General features: G+C 41.3%; 1 protein-coding gene across 1 annotated transcript in view; it reads left to right on the top strand.

Moving 5' to 3' along the window:
* The window catches only part of ALDH1L2 (aldehyde dehydrogenase 1 family member L2), a 76,875-nt gene that overhangs the window by 8,209 nt on the left and 45,682 nt on the right, over positions 1–22,984 (top strand). Inside the window, exons 2-9 of the mRNA XM_066263406.1 lie at positions 7,683–7,827; positions 11,849–12,083; positions 12,738–12,903; positions 15,018–15,119; positions 15,312–15,401; positions 18,355–18,489; positions 20,635–20,760; positions 21,715–21,806. Coding sequence (XP_066119503.1) covers positions 7,683–7,827; positions 11,849–12,083; positions 12,738–12,903; positions 15,018–15,119; positions 15,312–15,401; positions 18,355–18,489; positions 20,635–20,760; positions 21,715–21,806 — 1,091 coding nt within the window. The remainder of the gene's footprint in view (positions 1–7,682; positions 7,828–11,848; positions 12,084–12,737; positions 12,904–15,017; positions 15,120–15,311; positions 15,402–18,354; positions 18,490–20,634; positions 20,761–21,714; positions 21,807–22,984) is intronic.

Raw genomic sequence — 22,984 nt, 5'->3', positions numbered from 1 at the left:
TAGGGTACTACAATGAATATGGTAGGTACCCTTTTCATTACTTAATGGTAACCACCCTTGAAAAAACCACCACAAAAACACTTGACTTAAAAAAGGTAGCAACAGAGGAAAGAAGTATGGAACACAAACAAACAAAAACAAATGATAGAAAAACAAAAGAGAAGAATCAAACAAGATACAAAACTAACAGAAAGCAATTTATAAAATGGCAGTAGGGAACCCACAAGGGTCAATAATTACACTAAATGTAAATGGATTAAACTTACCAATAAAAAGACACAGAGTAGCAGAATGGATTAAAAAAGAAAATCCAACTATATGCTGCCTACAAGAAACACATCTAAGCAACAAGGATAAAAACAAATTCAAAGTGAAAGGCTGGAAAACAATACTCCAAGCAAACAACACCCAAAAAAAAGCAGGTGTAGCAATACTCATATCTAATAATGCTGACTACAAGACAGAAAAAGTACTCAGAGACAAAAATGGTCATTTCATAATGATTAAGGGGAAGTTGAATCAAGAAGACATAACAATGCTTAATATATATGCACCAAACCAAGGAGCACCAAAATATATAAGACAGCTACTTATTGACCTTAAAACAAAAACTAACAAAAATACAATCATACTTGGAGACCTCAATACACCGCTGACGGCTCTAGATCGGTCATCCAAACAGACAATCAATAAAGATATAGTGGCCTTAAACAAAATACTAGAACACCTGGATATGATAGACATCTACAGGACACTTCATCCCAAAGCGACAGAGTATACATTTTTCTCTAGTGTACATGGAACATTCTCAAGAATTGACCATATGTTGGGCCACAAAGACAATATCAGCAAATTTAGAAAAATTGAAATTGTACCAAGCATATTTTCTGCTCATAAAGCCTTGAAACTAAAATTCAACTGCAAAAAAGAGGGAGAAAAACCCACAAAAATGTGGAAACTAAACAACATACTTCTAAAAAATGAATGGGTCAAAGAAGAAATAAGCGCAGAGATCAAAAGATATATACAGACAAATGAAAATGAAAATACGACATATCAATCTCTGGGATGCAGCAAAAGCAGTAATAAGAGGAAAGTTCATATTACTTCAGGCCTATATGAACAAACAAGAGAGAGCCGAAGTAAACCACTTAACTTCACACCTTAAGGAACTAGAAAAAGAAGAACAAAGACAACCCAAAACCAGCCGAAGAAAGAAGATAATAAAAATCAGAGCAGAAATAAATGAAATAGAGAACAGAAAAACTATAGAAAAAATCAATGAAACAAGGAGCTGGTTCTTTGAAAAGATCAACAAAATTGACAAACCCTTGGCAAGACTCACCAAGGAAAAAAGGCACAGGACTCAAATAAATAAAATCCAAAATGAAAGAGGAGAGATCACCACAGACATCATAGATATACAAAGAATTATTGTAGAATACTATGAAAAATTATATGCCACCAAATACAACAATCTAGAAGAAATGGATAAATTCCTAGAACAATACAACCTTCCTAGACTGAGTCATGAAGAAGCAGAAAGCCTAAACAGACCAATCAGCAGGGAGGAAATAGAAAAAACTATTAAAAACCTCCCCAAAAATAAAAGTCCAGGCCCAGACGGTTATACTAGTGAATTCTATCAAACATTCAAAGAAGACTTGGTTCCTATTCTACTCAAAGTCTTCCAAAAATTTGAAGAAGAAGCAATACTTCCAAACACATTTTATGAGGCCAACATAACCCTCATACCAAAACCTGGCAAGGATGGCACAAAGAAAGAAAACTACAGACCAATATCTCTAATGAATACAGATGCTAAAATACTAAACAAAATACTGGCAAACCGAATACAACAACATATTAAAAAAATAATACATCATGATCAAGTGGGATTCATCCCAGAATCTCAAGGATGATTCAACATACGCAAAACGGTTAACGTAATACACCATATCAACAAAACAAAGAACAAAAACCACATGATCTTATCAATAGATGCAGAAAAGGCTTTTGATAAAATACAACACAATTTTATGTTTAAGACTCTCAACAAAATGGGTATAGAAGGAAAATATCTCAACATGATAAAGGCCATATATGATAAACCATCAGCCAACATCCTATTAAACGGCATAAAACTGAGGACTTTCTACCTTAAATCAGGAACAAGACAGGGTTGTCCACTCTCTCCACTCTTATTTAACGTGGTGCTAGAAGTTCTGGCCAGAGCAATCAGACAAGACAAAGAAATAAAAGGCATCCATATCGGAAAAGAAGAAGTAAAGGTATCACTTTTTGCTGATGATATGATCCTATACATCGAAAACCCGAAGGACTCCACAAAAAGATTATTAGAAACAATAAACCAATACAGTAAGGTCGCAGGATACAAAATTAATATACAAAAGTCCATAGCCTTTCTATATGCCAACAATGAAATATTAGAAAACGAACTCAAAAAAATAATCCCCTTCACGATTGCAACAAAAAAAATAAAATACCTAGGAATAAACATAACAAAGAATGTAAAGGACCTATATAACGAAAACTATAAGGCATTATTAAGAGAAATAGAAAAAGGCACAATGAGATGGAAAAATATTCCTTGTTCTTGGATAGGAAGAATAAATATAATTAAAATGGCCATATTACCCAAAGCAATATATAAATTTAATGCAATTCCCATCAAAATTCCTATGAGATTTTTTAAAGAAATGGAACAAAAAATCATCAGATTTATATGGGACTATAAAAAACCCCGAATAGCTAAAACAATCCTAAGGAAAAAGAATGAAGCTGGGGGCATTACAATACCTGACTTTAAACTATATTATAGGGCCACGATAATCAAAACAGCATGGTATTGGCAGAAAAATAGACACTCAGACCAATGGAACAGAATAGAAAGCCCAGAAATAAAACCACATATATATGGTCAAATAATCTTTGATAAAGGGGCCAACAACACACAATGGAGAAAAGAAAGCCTCTTCAACAAATGGTGTTGGGAAAACTGGAAAGCCACATGCAAAAGAATGAAACTCGACTACAGCCTGTCCCCGTGTACTAAAATTAATTCAAAATGGATCAAAGACCTAAATATAAGACCTGAAACAATAAAGTACATAGAAGAAGACATAGGTACTAAAATCATGGACCTGGGTTTTAAAGAACATTTTATGAACTTGACTCCAATGGCAAGAGAAGTGAAGGCAAAGATAAATGAATGGGACTACATCAGAATAAAAAGTTTTTGCTCAGCAAGAGAAACTGATATCAAAATAAACAGACAGCCAACTAAATGGGAACTGATATTTTCAAACAACAGCTCAGATAAGGGCCTAATATCCAAAATTTACAAAGAACTCATAAAACTCAACAACAAACAAACAAACAATCCAATAAAAAAATAGGAAGAGGACATGAACAGACACTTCTCCCAGGAAGAGATACAAATGGCCAACAGATATATGAAAAGATGTTCAGCTTCATTAGTTATTAGAGAAATGCAAATCAAAACTACAATGAGATACCACCTCACCCCTGTTAGATTAGCTAGTATCAACAAGACGGGTAATAGCAAATGTTGGAGAGGCTGCGGAGAAAAGGGAACTCTCATCCACTGTTGGTGGGACTGTAAAGTAGTACAACCATTATGGAGGAAAGTATGGTGGTTCCTCAAAAAACTGCAAATAGAACTACCTTATGACCCAGCAATCCCTCTACTGGGTATATACCCCAAAACCTCAGAAACATTGATACGTAAAGACACATGTAGCCCCATGTTCATTGCAGCACTGTTCACAGTGGCCAAGACATGGAAACAACCAAAAAGCCCTTCAATAGAAGACTGGATAAAGAAGATGTGGCACATATACACTATGGAATACTACTCAGCCATAAGAAATGATGACATCAGATCATTTACAGCAAAATGGTGGGATCTTGATAACATTATACGGAGTGAAATAAGTAAATCAGAAAAAACCAAGAACTATATGATTCCATACATTGGTGGAACATAAAAACGAGACTAAGAGACATGGACAAGAGTGTGGTGGTTACCAGGGGTGGGGGGAGGGAGGACATTGGAGGGAGGGAGGGAGAGAGTTAGGGGGAGGGGGAGGGGCACAGAGAACTAGATAGAGGGTGGCGGAGGACAATCTGACTTTGGGCGAGGGGTATGCAACATAATTTAATGACAAAATAACCTAGACATGTTTTCTTTGAATATATGTACCCTGATTTATTAATGTCATCCCATTACCATTAATAAAAATTTATTAAAAAAATAAAAATAAAATAAAATAAAATATCTGGCATCACCTGACCAGGTGGTGACCCAGTGGATAGAGTGTCAGCCTCAGATGCTGAGGACTCAGGTTAGAAACCCCAAGGTTGCTGCCTTGAATGCAAGCTCACCAGCTTTAGCACAGGGTCGCTGGCTTGAGCCCAAGGTTGCTGGTTTGAGCAAGGGGTCACTGGCTGGGCTGGAGCCCCCCGCTCAAGGCACGTATGAGAAAGCAATCAATGAACAACTAAGGTGCCACAACAATGAGTTGATGCTTCTCATTTCTCCCCTTCCTGTCTGTCCCTCTTTCTGTCTCTCTCAAAAAAATAAAAATAAAAATCTGGCATTGGTAATAGTATGAGGTAAAGCCAAATTTTGTAAAGTAGCCAACATGTAAGTTCTATTTCAAGCCACAGCACTAATTATAGGATTTGAAGACGTAATGTTTTCAGAACACTCAGATTTTTTGATGAGAGGAAATGAAGTAGTCACGCGTTTTCCGTGGGCAAATCTGTACTGTTGTTCCAGAGTTAGTTTGTTTGCTTGTGAGTATCGTTAGACACTGAAGCTGCTGGCCCTGGAAAAGGATTTTTAAACTACAACCTTAGTTATTTAATTGTCAGCTCAATTACAAAGAAGGTGTGAGCCCATATGCTTTTTAAAAATTATTATTATTGACTTTAGAGGGACAGCAAGGGAGACAGAGAAAGAAAGAAACATCAACTTGTTATTCCACTCATGCATTCCTTGGTGGATTCCCGTGTGTGCCCTGACCAGGGATGGAACTTGCCACCTTGGCATAACAGGACAGTACTCCAACCAACTGAGCTTTCTGGCTAGGGCCCTGTATGCTTTTAAATTCATGACTAAAAAGGGATACCGTCCTGCCCTTAATAAAGTGGGAAATAAGAAAATATTAAGTCCTCATAATCAGATGTTCACAGGCTTTAGTAATTTCGAATCCCACTTGTTCACAGGCTTTAGTAATTTAGAATCCCAATTGTTGAGGGGACAACAATCTAAACCTGAACCCTGTGGAACCACGTTCTAACATGGAGGAGTAAAATGTGGAAAGAGTTCTGGGAGCTGGGGTTGGTCTGTTGCTAAAAGGAGAAGCACCTGGGCAGTCATGACCCTCTGATTCCCTTCTCTACACTCACAGTCCTGCTTCCAGCCTGCTCACCTGATGGCTTTTCACCAGAGGTGGATTAGGGTTGGTTGAGGCCCCGGGAGCAGAAGAAAATATTGGGCCCCTTAAAAAAAAAAGAGAGAGCCTTGGCCGGTTGGCTCAGTGGTAGAGCGTCGGCCTGGTGTGCAGAAGTCCCGGGTTCGATTCCCGGCCAGGGCACACAGGAGAAGCACCCATCTGCTTCTCCACCCCTCCCCCTCTCCTTCCTCTCTGACTCTCTCTTCCCCTCCCGCAGCCAAGGCTCCATTGGAGCAAAGATGGCCCGGGCGCTGGGGATGGCTCCTTGGCCTCTGCCCCAGGCACTAGAGTGGCTCTGGTCGCAACAGAGCGATGCCCCGGAAGGGCAGAGCATCGCCCCCTGGTGGGCAGAGCGTCGCCCCCTGGTGGGCGTGCCGGGTGGATCCTGGTCGGGCACATGCAGGAGTCTGTCTGACTGTCTCTCCCCGTTTCCAGCTTCAGAAAAAAAAAAAAGAGAGAGAGAGAGATAGGGAAAATAAAAATACATGTTAACCATATTTTTAAATAAATGAAAAATATTATGTACTATATTAATGTTAAAATTGCACGTATGAAACCAAACTTGGTGTCATTAGAAAAAAGTATAAAGTTGGGGTTTTGCAGGCCCTTCAGAAGTCAGGGCCCAGGGCATGTGCCCAGTGAGCCCACCGTTAAATCCACCTCTGTTTTTCATCGCCCTTAAGCTCTGTGAAAGAGCCCCATTTGGGAACAATTTATAGAAAGCATAATTGCTTAAAGGCAACTTTTAAAAACTTTAACCCCTTTAGTACTACTCTTATCTCTATGGTGTTTATACTTCTTAATATCACTGTATTTCTGTGCATCAGTGTTAATCTTCTAAAAAGAAGATCGAAGAGATAGGTGGTGGTAGCTTATTTTAATTATTTTACATTTAAGTACATACGTGAGCTTTGGAGTCAGACAGACCTGATTCATGTCCAAGCTGTCCTCCTTTCTGCCAGTATGACCTTGGGGATATACATGACATTTCTAAGCCTTGATTTCTTCATTAATAAAATGATACAAAATGGGGTCTAATAACAAGTAGTGGTGTGCATTAAATTAAGTGAAATGATGTACAACCCTCAACTCCTTATTGGAAAAGTGTGGGGCCAAATATGTTTGGGGGTTCAGAATTATTCACATTTAGTTAATATGGTATATAGATAGTTCACTATATACAATTCCCAGCAGAGCCTGAGACAGTATCTGTAACAAATACATTAATTAGTTTGCAGTAAAACAAATCAATATCCTTGTAATCTTTATAAATATTATAAAGACTACAAAGAGCATATGTCAAGTTTAAAGCCAAATGAGTTTATGCAAACTTACAAGAAACCTATAATGACTATGAAGAATGTTCCATTAGATCAATCCAGGTTTTGAGGTCAATGAGTTAGATCCACTTTACCAAGGATTTGGGGATTCTGGGCTTTGTGAAGAAAAACAGTGTTTAGTATATAGGAAAATCTTTAAAACATTATTAAAGCTTTCATTTAAATAGTATGGTGTAAGACACTGCTCTAAGCCTATTCCGTATTAAGTGATCTTCAAAATTGTATGAGGTTGGTGATATTATTATTCCCATTTTACAGATGAGGAAAAAAAGTCAAACAGAAGTTAGTTACTTGCTTAAGGCCACACAACTAGTGAGTGGGTGGCACTAGGCTTTGACCTCAGATAGTTTAGCTCTAGAGTCTGCTTTGGACCCCTATGTTATACTACATGTTAGCTCTTGACCTCTTTTGGAGTAAGAGATGAGTACAGTTTTTATTTCTATATGGCAGAGGCATAAAAGCATTGTCATATTGAAGTGGATCTTGCTCTGAGTTAAACTGCTTTTACCTATGAAACTTACACTTATTTGTTGATATCTTGCCTTATTGCACCAAGAAGTTGAAGTGGCTTGTAAAAATATTTGCAATCCCTGTGTTTATAACAAATAATCAAGGGAATTAGAACAAAGAAAAAAATGAAGACTATTTAGAAGTAAAATTTTCTCTACTATCTACATATAATGTAGTCTGGGTTCAGTGTATGTCAGTAAAAAATTAATTTTGTAGATCTTTGAGCCTTTTGTCTTCTCAAGTCATCTTGAATGATTGACAAAAGAATGTTGATTATCTATATGTCTTCTGCCCATGCTAACATCTGTCATTTTGACTTGTTTCACAGGTTTATTTCAAAAACAAGCTAAAATTGGCCCTTATTGGTCAGAGCCTCTTTGGACAAGAAGTCTACAGCCACCTCTGCAAAGAGGGCCATCGAGTCGTGGGGGTGTTCACAGTTCCAGACAAGGATGGAAAAGCTGACCCACTGGGCGAGTATCTTGGAACAACTGGATCAAGGACTCTAAACTGGCCTTTCAACTATTCAAGACCCAGATTGCATGCCTCTCTTCTGGGCTCTGCTGCATCCACCAGACCTATAGCAAGCCTTGTCAGGCCAAGTCTATGGGCATGGTGGATACAGAGTAAAAAATTCTCCCTTCTCTGTGGGCCCCATGACAGAGAAGCAGGCCCCTGTTGAAGTAAGAGTTTCTCCACTTAGCTCCATGGTAATCATCAGGTCCATTGGAGCAATTTCCAGGCATGTGCTTTTTCTGTGTTAGACTTATGACTTTCCAAAGAATAACATCTGATGCAGAGGTGCCGATAGAAATAAAGGGAATTGCCTGACCTGCAGTGGCACAGTGGATAAAGTATCGACCTGGAATGCTGAGGTCGCTGGTTGGAAACCCTGGGCTTACCCGGTCAAGGCACATGTGGGAGTTGATGCTTCCTGCTCCTCCCCCATTCTCTCTCTCTCTCTCTCTCTCCCTTTCTCTCTCTCTCTCTCCCTCTCCCTCTCTCCCTCTCTCCTCTCTAAAATGAACAAATAAACTCTTAAAAAAATTTTTTTAATTAAAAAAAAAAAGAAATAAAGGGAAGACCATACCCAATCATAGATATTGATGTTGGGGTCATAAAGAATGTGTGTATCTCATTCTTATAGCCAGGGCTGCTTGGTGATATAGGTAGGTAAAGAAGATAGTATCCTCAGAGCAAACCTGCGGTATGATTGTGACTTGCATGCTACAGTTATGTCAAGAAAGGGTGCAAGACACAGAGATAGAAACAGTCTACAAATAATAAAGGTTGGGAATAGGACTCGTAAATCTTGGCTTATGGCTTGGATCTTCATGTATCACTGATATGATGCAACACATTGGTTGGAAAACAATATAACAATAACCCTAACATTTTACTTTTTTTTCTTGGAATAAGCAGCTCTGGGTCTTATCTTAATTCTTGTGACTGCTTTTTAAAATATTATCTTTTAAATTATTTTCCAGGAGTCAAGCTAAAAAGAAAAATGTTGAGCCAAGAGCCCATATGCACATGAACTTAATCCTTTGATTTAGAAATGATCCTTGTTTCAGAGAAAGGTTGCCTCAACCTGGGGAATTCAGAGGAAACCTGCCTCATGAAGTTTTATACCTGGCTTCCATAGCTTATTTCTGAATGCTTCCTGTTGCCACGACTACCTGTCTCATCGTTACCTATTTTCACTAGTTCTGTGTGGAGATTTGGGGGAAGACTTATATTTAGAATATCAGATTGTCTGTTATATCGGGGGACTTCAAATAATATAAGCTTAAATTAAGACAAAAGTCTGTTTCTCAGGTCTGGGTTGGCCACCAGAGCTGTTGTGATAGTTCTGCATTTATCACAATGCAGACTCTTTCTATTTGTTGTTTTGCCATTATCAACACTGGGCTTCCATATTGGGGTCCGGGTAGCTTCTTCAGCCCTGTCTATCAGGCCTGCACCCCAGCAAGCATGAGGACAAAGAGAAGTAGAGAGCAGGTCTTCCATTAAGGGCAAGAAGGTGTACATTCCTTCTTGTATCCTGTTGGCTAGAATTTACTTACAGGTCACATCTATTCAATATTTGCAGGACAGCCTGATAACTATATAGTTTACTCTGCTTGGCTTTGTGTCCAAGCTGAATTATAGGAATCCACTGATAAAGGATGAGTAGAACCAACTAGCAATCTCTCCTATGGACATGAACTTAAGAAGAATTGCAATCATGTGACTCTTAGAACTTTCAGAGTGTGGCCTAGGAAATGAACTTTTCCCTAGTACCTGTCCCAGGGTGAGGACCCCCCTTTCATTGGTCATGGCCATTTGGACTCCTGGCATAACTTAGAAAAAAAAATATATCAACCTGCCTTATAGAGTAATCTGAGAGGAGATACAGCATATGGTAAACAGTGTATGTTCTGTCATAATGACATTAGCTCTGACTCTGCCACTTACCAGCTGTGTGATCTTGGCAAGTCACTTAAACTCACTAAGCTTCATTGGTACCCGTCTCACATGGAATAAATGAGATAATGTGTATTGTGTTCAGCACTGCGCTTGGTGATAAAAAGCACTCTATGACAACAGCTAACTATTCTTGTTTTCAGAATAGTCAACTAGAACAGCACAAAATCATTTTGAGAGAACAACTCCTGAATGCCCCAGCCTGACCCAGGGGAGGAGATTTCTAAAACGAAGACTTCTAAGTCTCTTCCAGTCAGTTTTCTTTCCCAGTCTAACCTTTCACAATTTTCTCCCAACTTCACATTTTTTTAACCACCGTTTATCCATTTTCCTGTCATTTGACATTTGAGTTGTTTACAGTTTTTTAACGTTTTGTGAACATCATTACACTGGTCTCTGGAATTCTTCCACATGGATTGAAGAAGGCATCACCTTGATGGCCAGAGTCCTTCAAGACTTACTGGTTTTCAGAACTGAGGCTTTGCAGTGTAGCATCTCATCTGGAGTCAATGAACATTGATGATTAGATGAAGGGAAGGAAAGGAAAGAGAACAGAAATGTATAGATTAAAAGCCTAAAATGTAGTTACTTTATGTTGCTGATGGAAAATAGATATACTTTATATAAATTTTAGGGCGTGTAGTTAGTAAAAATGATATTTTATTATGGAAAAATGCACTTGTGCTCTTTGCACTTTGGAACACCATTCCATGTCAGGTAGGCATGGATCAAATTCTGGTCCAGAGGTAGGATGGAGTCATTCCTTTTGGAAGGAACCTTTTTCTCAAACAAGAGCTCAGCTCTGCTTCAGTGTGGCCAAACTCTTACAGGGAGCCTGTGTTCTTCAGTCTTGGCCTCTCTCCTCCACTAACTTGTCTACTTTGTGAAATTGGGAGAAGGAACTAGACAGGCTCAGCTCAGCTCCCTTTTCCCTTTGTCTTTTGGGGTCCACCTGTTTGGCAGGGAGAATAAGTCCTGGTTTACAGTTTGCCCTGTGATGAAAGGGACTCACCACAAGAATCAGGAATGGGCCTGACAAGGTAGTGGCACAGTGGGTAGAGCATCGGACTGGGATGTGGAGGACCCAGGTTCAAGACCCTGAGGTCACCAGCTTGAGCGTGGGCTCATCTGGTTTAAGTAAGGCTCACCAGCTTGAACCCAAGGTCGCTGGCTTGAGCAAGGGGTCCCTCGGTTAAGGCACATATGAGAAAGCAATCAATGAACAACTAAGATCCTGCAACAAAGAATTGATGCTTCTCATCTCTCTCCCTTCCTACCTGTCTGTCCCTATCTATCCCTTTCTCTGTCTCTGTCACACAAAAAAAGAAGAATCGGGAATGGGAAGAAACTTGAGGTTTTCCAACTGTGCCAGAAGCTGAGTGTGTCTAATTTGGTTTGTGATGTATTGGCAGCTGGCTCCAAATCTAGAAAACAAGTGCCCTAACTAGGTAGTGGTAGTTCAGTTGGTTAGAGTATCATCCCAATACGCCAAGGTTGTGGGTTTGATTCCCGGTCCAGGCACAAACAAGAATCAACCAATGAATAAATGTATAAATAAGTGGAACAATAAATCAATCTCTTGCCCTCTCTCTTTCTCTCCCCTTCCTCTCTCCTCCATCTTTAAAATGAATAAATAAAATAAGATAAATTCTTTTAAAAATCATTGGATTATTTTTTTAATTAGAAAGCAGGCAAATGTGCTTTAAATGTCTGGATCAGTAATAGAGGTTCAAATTCTGATCCATAAAAGAAAAAGCTTAAGTTAAAATCTGAAAATGTTATCTGGCCACAAACATTTGAATTCAAACATTATACCTCAAATTTTTGATAAAAATCACATTAGAAAAATGAATGGTTCCAGGTAAAATTGTAGCAAGTCAAATCCTGGTCAGAATCTAAATTGTTCTTCACTATATTTTATTTGTAAATGTTTCAGAAAGCTATAAAATTATAAAGTGCAAACCACAGAAATAAAAATTCATGGCTAAAATGATTTTTAATGATAACAATCTTCTCTTTTATGCTCAGCTTTGGCTGCACAGAAAGATGGGACCCCGGTGTTCAAGTTCCCTAGATGGAGAGCCAAGGGCAAGACCATAAAGGAGGTGGCAGAGGCCTACAGATCCGTGGGTGCCGAGCTCAACGTGCTTCCTTTCTGCACACAGTTCATCCCCATGGATATCACTGAGAGCCCAAAGCACGGTTCCATCGTTTACCACCCGTCCATCCTTCCCAGGCACAGAGGGGCGTCTGCTATCAACTGGTGAGAATCTTTTTTATAACAGAGAAAAATGGGCCTATTTCTATTGCCCATAATCTTTCTGTTTTTTACCTGCTGATCAAGGAACTAGGTATGCTTGAACAATTTTGAGGTCCTGCATAATTGCTACTATTGCATGAACTCACCTGAGAGTTAGAGGTACTGCATAAGATGAAACAGCCTTTCCCGAGCAGAGCCTGTAACTAGGTTACAAGAATTGACTATAATTAGGTATTAAGCAAACAAGGATTCTGTGGTCAGACAACCTTTTCTTTATCACAGGACTTATTAGGGCTTATAATGTATGCTTTAATGTTAGCATCATAGTCTCAAGGAAAAATCTGAGTACACAGTGTTCCCAAATGTATTTGACCACAGAAAATTTTTTTTTATAGAACATCTTAAGTACATTTCAAGAAATGCTGAATTACCTCAAATTATCTTCTTCATTGTCTGTCTTCCCCCATTCGACTTTAAGCTTCCTGAGGGAAGAGGGGACAGTGCTGACATCCTCCGGCTCTGCTACTAATTCTCACAGTAGCTTCCTTCATCACCAATTCTTCATTGTAACTACCTTGTACTTTACTCACTAATTCATCATTTTATGGTTTATAGTTAACCAATATTCTAAGCTGAAATGCGTTTTCTTTCCCACAGGACTCTAATTATGGGAGACAAGAAAGCTGGATTTTCTGTATTCTGGGCTGATGATGGTTTAGACACAGGACCCATCCTTCTTCAGAGGTCATGTGATGTTGAACCCAATGATACAGTGGACACACTTTATAATCGATTTCTTTTTCCTGAAGGAATCAAGGCCATGGTCAGTATATTTATGCCATCAAGAAGAATTTAGTAGCCCTGGTCTGATAGCTCAGTTGCTTAGAATATCTTCCTAACATGCCAAAGTTGCAGGTTCGATCCCTGGTCAGGGCACATACAAGAGTCAGTCAAGAAATGCATAAATAAGTGGAACAACAAATCAGTGTTTCTCTCTCTCTCTCTTTCACTCTCTTTCTCTCCTTCCTCTGTCTCTAAATAAGGAGAATTTAGTAAACCTTTAAAGTTTTGAAGATATTTTTCTTTTATTAAAAATATGCTAGCCTGACCAGGCGGTAGCGCAGTGGATGGAGCGTCGGACTGGGATGCAGAGGACCCAGGTTCGAGACCACGAGGTCGCCAGCTTGAGCGTGGGCTCGTCTGGTTTGAGGAAGGGCCCACCAGCTTGAACCCAAGGTTGCTGGCCCCATCAAGGGGCTACTCGGTCTGCTGAAGGCCTGCGGTCAAGGCACATGTGGGAGGGCAATCAATGAACAACTAAGGTGTTGCAACGTGCAATGAAAAACTGATGATTGATGCTTCACATCTCTCTTCGTTCCTGTCTGTCTGTCCCTGACTATCCCTCTCTCTGACTCACTCTCTGTCTCTGTAAAAAAAAAAAATATTTTTTTTTTACTAAAAATATAAATCTGAGCTTGACCAGGCAGTGGCACAGCAGATAGAGCATCGGACTGGGATGCAGAGGACCCAGGTTCGAAACCCCAAGGTTGCCAGCTTAAGCATGGGCTCATCCAGCTTGAGTGCAGGCTCACCAGCTTTAGCGCACGCTGCCTGGCTTGAGCTCAAAGATTGCTGGTTTGAGCCCAAGGTTGCTGGCTTGAGCAAGGGGTCACTCGCTCTGCTGGAGCCCTCTAGTCAAGGTGCATATGAGAAAGCAGTCAATGAACGACTAAGGTGCTGTAAAAAAGAATTGATGCTCCTCATCTCTCTCCATTCCTGTCTGTCCCTATCTGTCTCTCTCTCTCTCTATCTTTGTCACACACACACAAAAAAAAAAATCTGAAAAAAAAAATTAGATTTTTATATCGACTAATAGGATAGTATATTTTAGGGTGGAAATATGAACTTTAACATTTCTAGTTTATGAGCTGATTTGATCTTCTGAGAGCAATGATCAAATGGATGAATTAGCAGTCAAACCGTTACTGAGCATAGGTTTAGCTGCCTGCCGTGACACAGAAGCCAGACTCGTGAAAGGCATGTGCTGGTGCAAAAGGGAAGAGGTTTGTTCAAGAGCCGACAGCCTGAGAAGATGAGGGGACTCCTGTCCTCTACACCCATCTTGGTCTTTGGTGCAGGCAGGGATTTTTATAAGGAGAGAGTAGGAGGAAAAAACAAAAAACGGAACAAAGGAATTGAAAGAAGGGGGTTCAGAGGGGCCTATGTGCAAACTAGCACAGTTTGTTCAGAGAACTGGTGGAAGGTCAGCAGATCTCCCAGAGCTGGAATATTTGAAGGTTAGAGTCTGCTTCTTCGGTTGTTACAGGAACTGAAGCTTGCAAGTAACATGTAGACTAGAGTTCCTGTTCTCTGGAACAGGTGCCCACACACCCCTGCAATCTGGTTGTCCTCTTGGCCTTGAGTGAGAATCAGAACTGCAAACCTCAGTGTGGTGGGAGTGAGGAGAGGGGGCTGACGTGTAATCATGGAGCTCCCGCTAGTCTTTATTCGTCTTGCTTTCATTTTAACTCTTGATGTGTACCAGCCAGAAGGGAACAGGCCTTTCAGTTGTAATGAGAACTTGGCCAGAGGTGAAAGCATAGGCTTGATTATATAGTTATAATTTGTTACAGAACATGTAACTTTGATTACTGAACTGGCGATGCTCAGTCATGGCCTCAATTTCCTCATCTGTGAAACATGAATAATAATATCCCCCTTGAAGGACTCCTGTGATGTTGCAAGGGGTATTTCACAAGAAGTAGCTACCACACTGCGTGGCACATAATTGGATCTGAAGAAATAGTATTTATTGTCCTAGTCTGACTCTCTGGACAGATTTACATGTAGTAATTCTGTAGAGCAAAAACTTCAGTTAAGTGGATCATGCCCTTGTTGCCCATTGGGCTGTAACACAGGTAATGTTTCTGGCTTTAGGTGGAAGCTGTTCAACTCATCGCCGATGGAAAAGCTCCTCGGATTCCCCAGCCAGAAGAAGGGGCAACGTATGAAGGTATCCAGAAAAAGGAAAATGCTGAGGTATTTATACCAGCTCAGTAACACATTTCAAAATGCATGGCCCTTTATGTTTAGGTGGTATCGTTTTTTGGCTCAAAGGCAGCTGGGCAACTCCACCCACTGCTACTGCTACTACCGATGGAGAGAAATGTTTCCATCGCCTTTCACACTGTCGACATTAGGAGGTTCAGCCTGTGCTCTGTGCTTTCCTAGATTTCGTGGAATCAGTCTGCTGAAGTTCTACATAACTGGATCAGAGGTCATGATAAAGTCCCTGGAGCTTGGACAGAGATAAATGAACAGGTATGTTCTGTAGGGGAACCATTATCTTTTTCATGTTACCATTGTAAGAGGTATTACACACAAGTCTAGGCTTCCTCTGTGATTCTAGTTATAGGTGACCTGCTGAAAGGAAACAGCCCCTTCTTTACTTTTCCACTTTTAAGGAAAGGCAGAGAAGTGAATAAATACTCATAATGCCATAAGACAAATGCTATACATACCTGAGACCTAGACTCAGGTGTGTTAGGAAAGGCTTCCTGGAAAAGTTGACCTTATCTGATTGCACTTTGAGAAAAGGTCACAAGTGGAGAATGAGAAAAAGAGGTGAAGGGCCAGAACAGGATAGTGTATTACCTGGTCAAATACTTACAATGAAGTCAGAGCCTCAAGTGTGAAGAGCAGATGTGAGAGGCACGGGGAGAGATGAGGCAGGGGAGGTGGGCGGGGACAGGAGCAGGAAGGGCCTTCTAATCCCTGGGGAATCTCAACTCAACTCGAGTTCTCAGGTTTCACCTCTTCTGAGAAGTTTCCTGACCTCACATGTCCAGCCTGCTGAGTTGACTGTCCATCCTCTCTGTTCCACAACACCCTGCCTACCTCTGACATAGCATGTTATAAACTGTATTGTGTCCCCTTATTTATCTACCTGCCTCCCCCACTAGACTACAAACCTTTTAGGAGTAAGGGCTTCAAGTTCTTGTCTTGATAATCTCAGCCGTTAAACAGGGCTCTTAGTGCATATGGGGTGCCAATAAAAATATGAGGCATCAGTGAAGGACCAAGGAAGGAAGTTTAGTGCAGTGGTTAAGAGTGTGGAATCTAGCGGCAGCAACAGCTTGACTGGAGGGAGTGCTGGAGAAGGAGGCTGAATGGGTTTGTGAGTTGCTGTTTGCCCTGGAGGTGAACGTTGGCAGCAGCAGTTGTTGGAGGAACAACTGCGTGTTCAGCTTCAGGCTGAGAGCCGGCAGCCGTAGGAGCTGAAGATGGAGCTGTGCCAGAGCGGCTCTGAGTCAGGGGAAGCAGGCGTTTCCAGTTCCTCTTCTGAGAATGAGGAGTCTTGGGCTGAAGCTGCCGTCCACACACTCAGAGCTTGGCCAGTGGTTGTCCGGAAGGTAAAAACCCAGCAGCAAAGAGTAGCTACTGAGCCCCTGGTGGGCTTGCTGTGATTGTGGGGCTTAGGGTTAGATGGCATCATGCTCTCTGGAGCAGAGGTGGAGAGGCTGGCCACATACTCTTCCTTGGGTCAGCGCCCTCAGGATGGCCAGGACAGAAGGGATGGTTGGGGGCGGGGCTGAAGCCCTATGTGAACCTAGTTGCCTGTAATGGACCTTTACCTTGGTGACTTGCACAGACAGCTGGGCTGTCTATCGTGGACTGACTGTTGGACTGCAATCAGGGAGGCACCGGCTTCCTTGATGAATGGACATGCCGCCTTTGGACAGTATGAGAGACCCTTGATGGTGGGGGGCAGCTCTGGTGGACGCCCTCCTGCACCAGGAAGCTGCTCTCACACAGTTGCAGAGACACACCAAGGACATTTTTGGTTTCAGTGGAGATGGCCCTGGACTGTACAGGCCCCCACCTATGATGGGGGGCCTTGTTGGCACCGTGGGGTGGGGAGTTGGAGGTGGGCCTCCAGCAGACTGCTCAGGGAGACATTGTGAAGGACACCTTTGTAATTGTCATTTTTTGGAATGTATGTAATATACCTCCTGTGAGGCGAGCAACCCTAAAGGGGTAGAATGTGGGGCCGCTGCGTTAGCGGGATTACCAGCTGCAAGCACTTTGCCTGATTGGTGCATGTGTCCACAGCAGTGCCATGTGTGCATAACCTATATAAGGCTATGAGTGCTTGTGCTCAAGAGAGATAGGGGGTTGCAGATGTGCAGATTTCCTGCCCACCACTGTGAGGGGCCATTTTGCTATTTGTTTGCCTGAGAGGCTGTTTCCCCTGCCTGTGTGCTTGTCCACCATTGTGAGACTTTATTAAACAAAATGCCCCCCTCCCCCCGCCAAAAATAAAACAGAGTGCGGAATCTGAAGCCAGAATTTTAACCTTTTCAGAACAGTTAAAATTCTGGCTTGGTGCCCTGGCCACATAGCTCAGTTGGTTGGAGTGTCATCCCGGAGCACGGAGGTTGCCGGTTCGATTCCAGGTCAGGGCACATACAGGAGCAGCTCAATGTTCCTGTCTCTCTGCCCCTGCCTTTCTCAAATAAATAAATAAATATTAAAAAAAAAATTCTGGCTTGGTCACTATTTGCTGTGTAACTTGGGGCAGGTTACTTAACCATTGGGTGCCTTGATTTCCTTATTGTAAAATGGAACTAACAATAGTACCTCCTTTATAGGGTATGGGTTATGTCAAGATTAACTGGGTTAATGCATGTTCATTCATTTAAGTACTTGCTCCCTGACATAAGTAGTCAGTAAATGTTAACCACTATAGTGCTCAATAAAAGATAGCCGATAATCAGAGAGGTATAATTACAAATCATTTAGTGTTGAGTTGTCTTGCTAACAGTCTAGATCCAGTCGTGTTTCCAAGAACTGACCCACAAAGTACCCCATACTTCCCATCAATGATCACACTGTGTTAAAATTCTCTGTTTTCTACTCTGCATCAACCCTCCCTGATCCCCTCCCCCCACAACACCTCCACTCCCTTCAAAAACCCTTTCAGCTTGCAAAGTCTGGGACAGCTTCTTTTCTCATTCACCTTTGTTTCAGTGTGAGTAAATGATACATGTATACTCATGTTGTCGGATGTGGCACATTTTTGAAACTCTTCAATTATATAGTCGCCGACTGTCTCTTGCTTTGTGTCATTTCTACAGCTGCTTGATAGTCTCTCACATTGGGCTGTCCCAGTTTTATCATAAAGGATAATTGCAGCTTTTCTGCAGAAAGGCTTGCTTGCATGCTCCCCTGCTCAGAGGTGTGACTTGACACTCTGGCTTTTGATCTCTATCAGATGGTCACGTTCTATGGCTCATCATTACTGAAGAGCTCTGTGCCGCCTGGAGAACCACTGGAAATTAAAGGTGCCATGAAGCCTGGGCTTGTTACAAAAAATGGACTTGTTCTTTTTGGTAACGACGGAAAAGCAGTGAGTGTTTAATAGAGTCACCTATATAATACATTTTTTGGGTTTTCTTCTAGAATCTAAGCTATAGAGAGAATACCTTTCACAAGGTAATCTGGCTTTGTAGTGGGATGGGAAAGGCTCAAGGCATCTGTGCCCCAGTTTTCCTCTGGGGATGAGCCGGCTCCGTGTGCCAGGATGGGAACGAGGCTCCCTGTGGTGAGCCCCAAGGACCTGCACAGTCTGCTCTGCCATGAAGTAGAAAGAGCTTGGCATTTAGTCAGGAAATGAGATGTGAATCCCTGCTCTGCCACTTACAGGTCTTGAGCAGGATGCTTCTCCCCTCTGAGTCTCATTTCTTCATTTATAAAACAGAAAGTAATCTCACCTGTCTGGCTTCCCACTGCCTGCATCAGGGAAAATCAAATGAGAAGAATGCGGTCCTCCTCAGATGCTCCTTGCCTTTGCCTCACCAGGCGGGCGCCCACCCCTGCTCCCTGTGTTGGGAGTGTGGGCTCTGGCCTCACTGAGCTCTTGGGCAGCTTCCTCATGAAGAAAGTAAACCAGAATTAGCCACATTACAGCTGCTCTCTGCTAGATTGCAGAATATATGAGTTATTAAAATTGTAGGCTTCCAGTCAGAGAAAAACAAGTATCATATTATCTCACTTATTTGTGATGGGATCTAATGAACAAAATAAACTGACGCAGGGACACATAGAGAAGACTGACAGCTGTCAGAAGGGAGATGGATGAGGGGACTGGATGAAAGAAGGTGAAGGGTATAGTAAAAAAAAAAAAAAAAAAAATATATATATATATATATATATATATGCACACAACACATAGAGACAATAGTGTGGTGATAGCCAGAGGGAAAGGGGGTGGGGCTAGGTGGAGTTGGACAAAGAGGCGGGGAAATGGGGACAAAAGAGACTTTGTTTGGGACAGAGAGTACATAATGTGGTGTGCAGATGGTATTATATTGAGTTGTACACTTGAAACAGGTATGGTTTTGCAAACCATTGTCACCCTAATAAATTCAATTTAAAAAGAAGATTGTAGGCCTGACCAGGCGGTGGTGCTGTGGATAGAGCATTGGACTGGGATGCAGAAGACCCAGATTTGAGACCCCGAGGTTGCCAGCTTGAGCGTGGGCTCATCTGGTTTGAGCAAAAGCTCACCAGTTTGAGCCCAAGGTCGCTGGCTCGAGCAAAGGGTTACTCGGTCTGCTGAAGGCCTGCTCAAGGTACATATGAGAAAGCAATCAATGAACAACTAAGATGTTGCAACGTGCACCGAAAAACTAATGATTGATGCTTCTCATCTCTCCATTCCTGTCTGTCCCTGTCAATCCCTCTCTCTGACTCTCTCTCTGTTTCTGAAAAAAAAAACAAAGAAGAATGTAGGTTTCAGAGTCCAACTATTTCTGGGTTGTAACCCCAGCACTGTTACTTGCTAACTATGTGGCATTGAGCATTACTTAACTTCATTAACTTCCTGTCCCCATCAGTAAACTGAGAATAGTACTGGCACCTTCCTCCATCAGGACTTGTGAGACTAAATAAGATGCTTCAGTACATACAAACTTTAGCACTGTGCATGCTAAAGCGTTCAGATCATGGCAGTTGTGGTAGTTATAGTAGGTTTTAGTCCAAATAACTACGTCAAATATCAATTTTTTTAAAACATTTTATTTTATTTATTCTTTTTTTTTTTTTTTAGAGAGGAGAGAGAGAGGGAGAGAAAGACAGAGAGGGAGAGAGAGGAGAGAGAGACAGAGAGAGAGAAGGGGGGAGGAGCTGGAAGCATCAACTGCCATATGTGCCTTGACCAGGCAAGCCCAGAGTTTCGAACTGGCGACCTCAGCATTTCCAGGTCGACGCTTTATCCACTGCGCCACCACAGGTCAGGCCAAATCTCAATTTTTAAGGGGCTTATTATCCATTTTGAAATGGATAACAGACTTAACTGTTTCCTTTCTGCTGCCATTGTTAAAATACTATTTTAGTCCTTTTACACATAATGGTGAGTGCTCTTCATCTATATTTTGCAGTTGCCAAATAATCTGCCCCTTATAGCCATACATGACTCCTTCCCCACCAACCTCACTTTTGAATTGTCTGAATTCTCAATTCTTCTCCATATTTTACTGTTGCTGTTTTATAGCTGATGGTGAGAAATCTACAGTTTGAAGATGGAAAAATGATCCCTGCCTCTCAGTACTTTTCAGCAGGTGAGACATCAGTGGTGGAACTTACAGCCGATGAGGTGAAGGTGGCGGAGACCATCAAGGTGAGCACGTGATGTCCTTACTATTCCCCTTTCCCTGGAACACTGAAACATTTCTCTACCTGGTACCATCAATATTCAAAGTAGTGGAGGGGGAATTTCATTTCCTTTTTTTCTTGTATTAGCTACAATCAGAAATCAACCCCAAAGTTTACATGCAGATTTATTTTTCACTCACATAAATAATCCAAGAAAATTGGCATAGGGATTAGGGGTAAAGCTGGAACATGAGGATTAGGGTGTAAATTGTTCAAGGACTCAGGTTCTGCTATCTTCAAGGTCACCCAAGAATCATCTCCATTCCAGACCACCAAAAAAAAAAGGCAAAAGAGCACAGAGAATTGTGTGAGAAAGGTTTTTCAAGGGCCAAGACTGGCGTGCAGGTCACTTCCACTCTTATTCATTGGCTAGATGATAGTCTTATGGCTGCATCTAACTTTTTGTTTTCTTTTTCTTTTCTTTTTTTTTATTTTATTCAGTGAGAGGAGGGGAGGCAGAGAGACAGACTCCTGCATGAGCCCCGACCGGGATCCACCCGGCTAGCCCACTAGGGGGTGATGCTCTGCCCATCTGGGGCATTGCTTTGTTGCTCAGCAATCAATTTCTTAGCACCTGAGGCAGAACCCATGGAGCCATTCTCAGATCCTGGGTCCAACTCGCTCCAATCGAGCCATGGCTGCGGGAGGAAAAGAGAGAGAGAAGTAGTAAGATGGAGAGGGATAGAGAAGCAGATGGGTGCTTCTCCTGTATGCCTTGACTGAAATCAAACCAGGACATCTACATGCCAGGCTGATGCTCTACCACTGGGCCAGCTGCATCTAACTTGAAGAGATGCTGAGAAATATAGTCAGGCCATGTATCCAATATGAAGAAGAAATAGGTTTGTTGAGGAGCTAGCCAGTCCCTGCCAGCATTCTACATGATACATCCCTTGTAAAAGTTACCCTTGTTGTGTAGGTCATCTGGGCTGGAATTTTAAGCAACGTCCCTATTATTGAAGACTCAACAGACTTCTTTAAATCTGGAGCAAGGTCAATGGATGTTGTCAGGTAAAACCACCATCTTATTCACTCACACCCCTCCACTAGGGATTCTGACTGTGACTTTGAAAATCAAATCTAAATCTTTTATTCTGGATGTTATTACTTTATCCTACCTGTCTACTGTATTTTTCTTCATCTTTTTCAGTTTGTTTGTTTTCATGGCCAAACAGATATATTTAGTTCCTTTCTCTTCGTTGCTAACAAAGAGTTGTTTTCATATCTTAAAAATAGCAACCCTTCAAATTGTTTGCTTTCAAAATTTGTCTTCATATTTCTTAGCTGATTTTCCTCCGATATGACATTCGAATTGGGATGTTCTGGGTATAGATGTTAACCAGGAATTTTCTACAGAGTCTGATCCAGAAGGATACCTGACCTTGATTACACTTCCCACCAAAATATTTTTTTTCCTTTCCCCTCAAATTGTCCAGTAAGAGATATCTAGAAGGAGAATTATCAGGCTGCTTGTGAGAATAAGGATCATCACCCTATAGTCAGAATTACTCTATAGAGGTTAACAACAGCAAGTTGAAGAGGCTAGAGTCCTAGAAAGCCCCCCTCCATGGCACGAAGACTGTACCAGGACCCTAATAATGAAGAGTATTGCAGAGGTGTTTTTTCCTTTGACACTATGGCTATTCATTAACTAAAGGTAAAAAAAAATGATACTCTTCTTGACATAATCATTCATATCAACAATGTGAGTGTTCTTGATGAATATTCTGTTTATTCATTTATCCACTCATTTACTTAACAAAACCTATTGGACTCTTACTACATACCAGGAATAGATTTTTGCACTGTGGATACTGGCATCAGCAAGACAAGGTCCCTTCATTCATGAAGCTTTTTTTATTTCAGTAATCAAATCGATCGTCTCAAGAGCAAACATCATTATCAAAAGTCAAGAGTTTTGGTTCCTCTAAAAAAACAAAGAAGAAAAAGTTTTGGTTCCTCAAATTACAGATTCCTCACTGATGACTCATGACTTCCCAGAAATTTCTAACTTGCTCAACTAAGAATTTCAATACTGCGCTTTTAGTATATTTTATTTATATTTTTTACTAGCAAGATATTACAGGAATTACCCACTTCCTGTGTGAGTGTCTGACTTACCATAATCAATCACCTGATATTATTATCTTGAACTACCAAGAAACCTTATCTCTTTTAGAGACTAAATG

This window comes from Saccopteryx bilineata, chromosome 1, assembly GCF_036850765.1.
Source record: "Saccopteryx bilineata isolate mSacBil1 chromosome 1, mSacBil1_pri_phased_curated, whole genome shotgun sequence".
NCBI classification, from domain to species: Eukaryota; Metazoa; Chordata; class Mammalia; order Chiroptera; family Emballonuridae; genus Saccopteryx; species Saccopteryx bilineata.
Note: the sequence above shows the minus strand (reverse complement) of the source record. Positions and strands in the feature narration are given on the sequence as shown.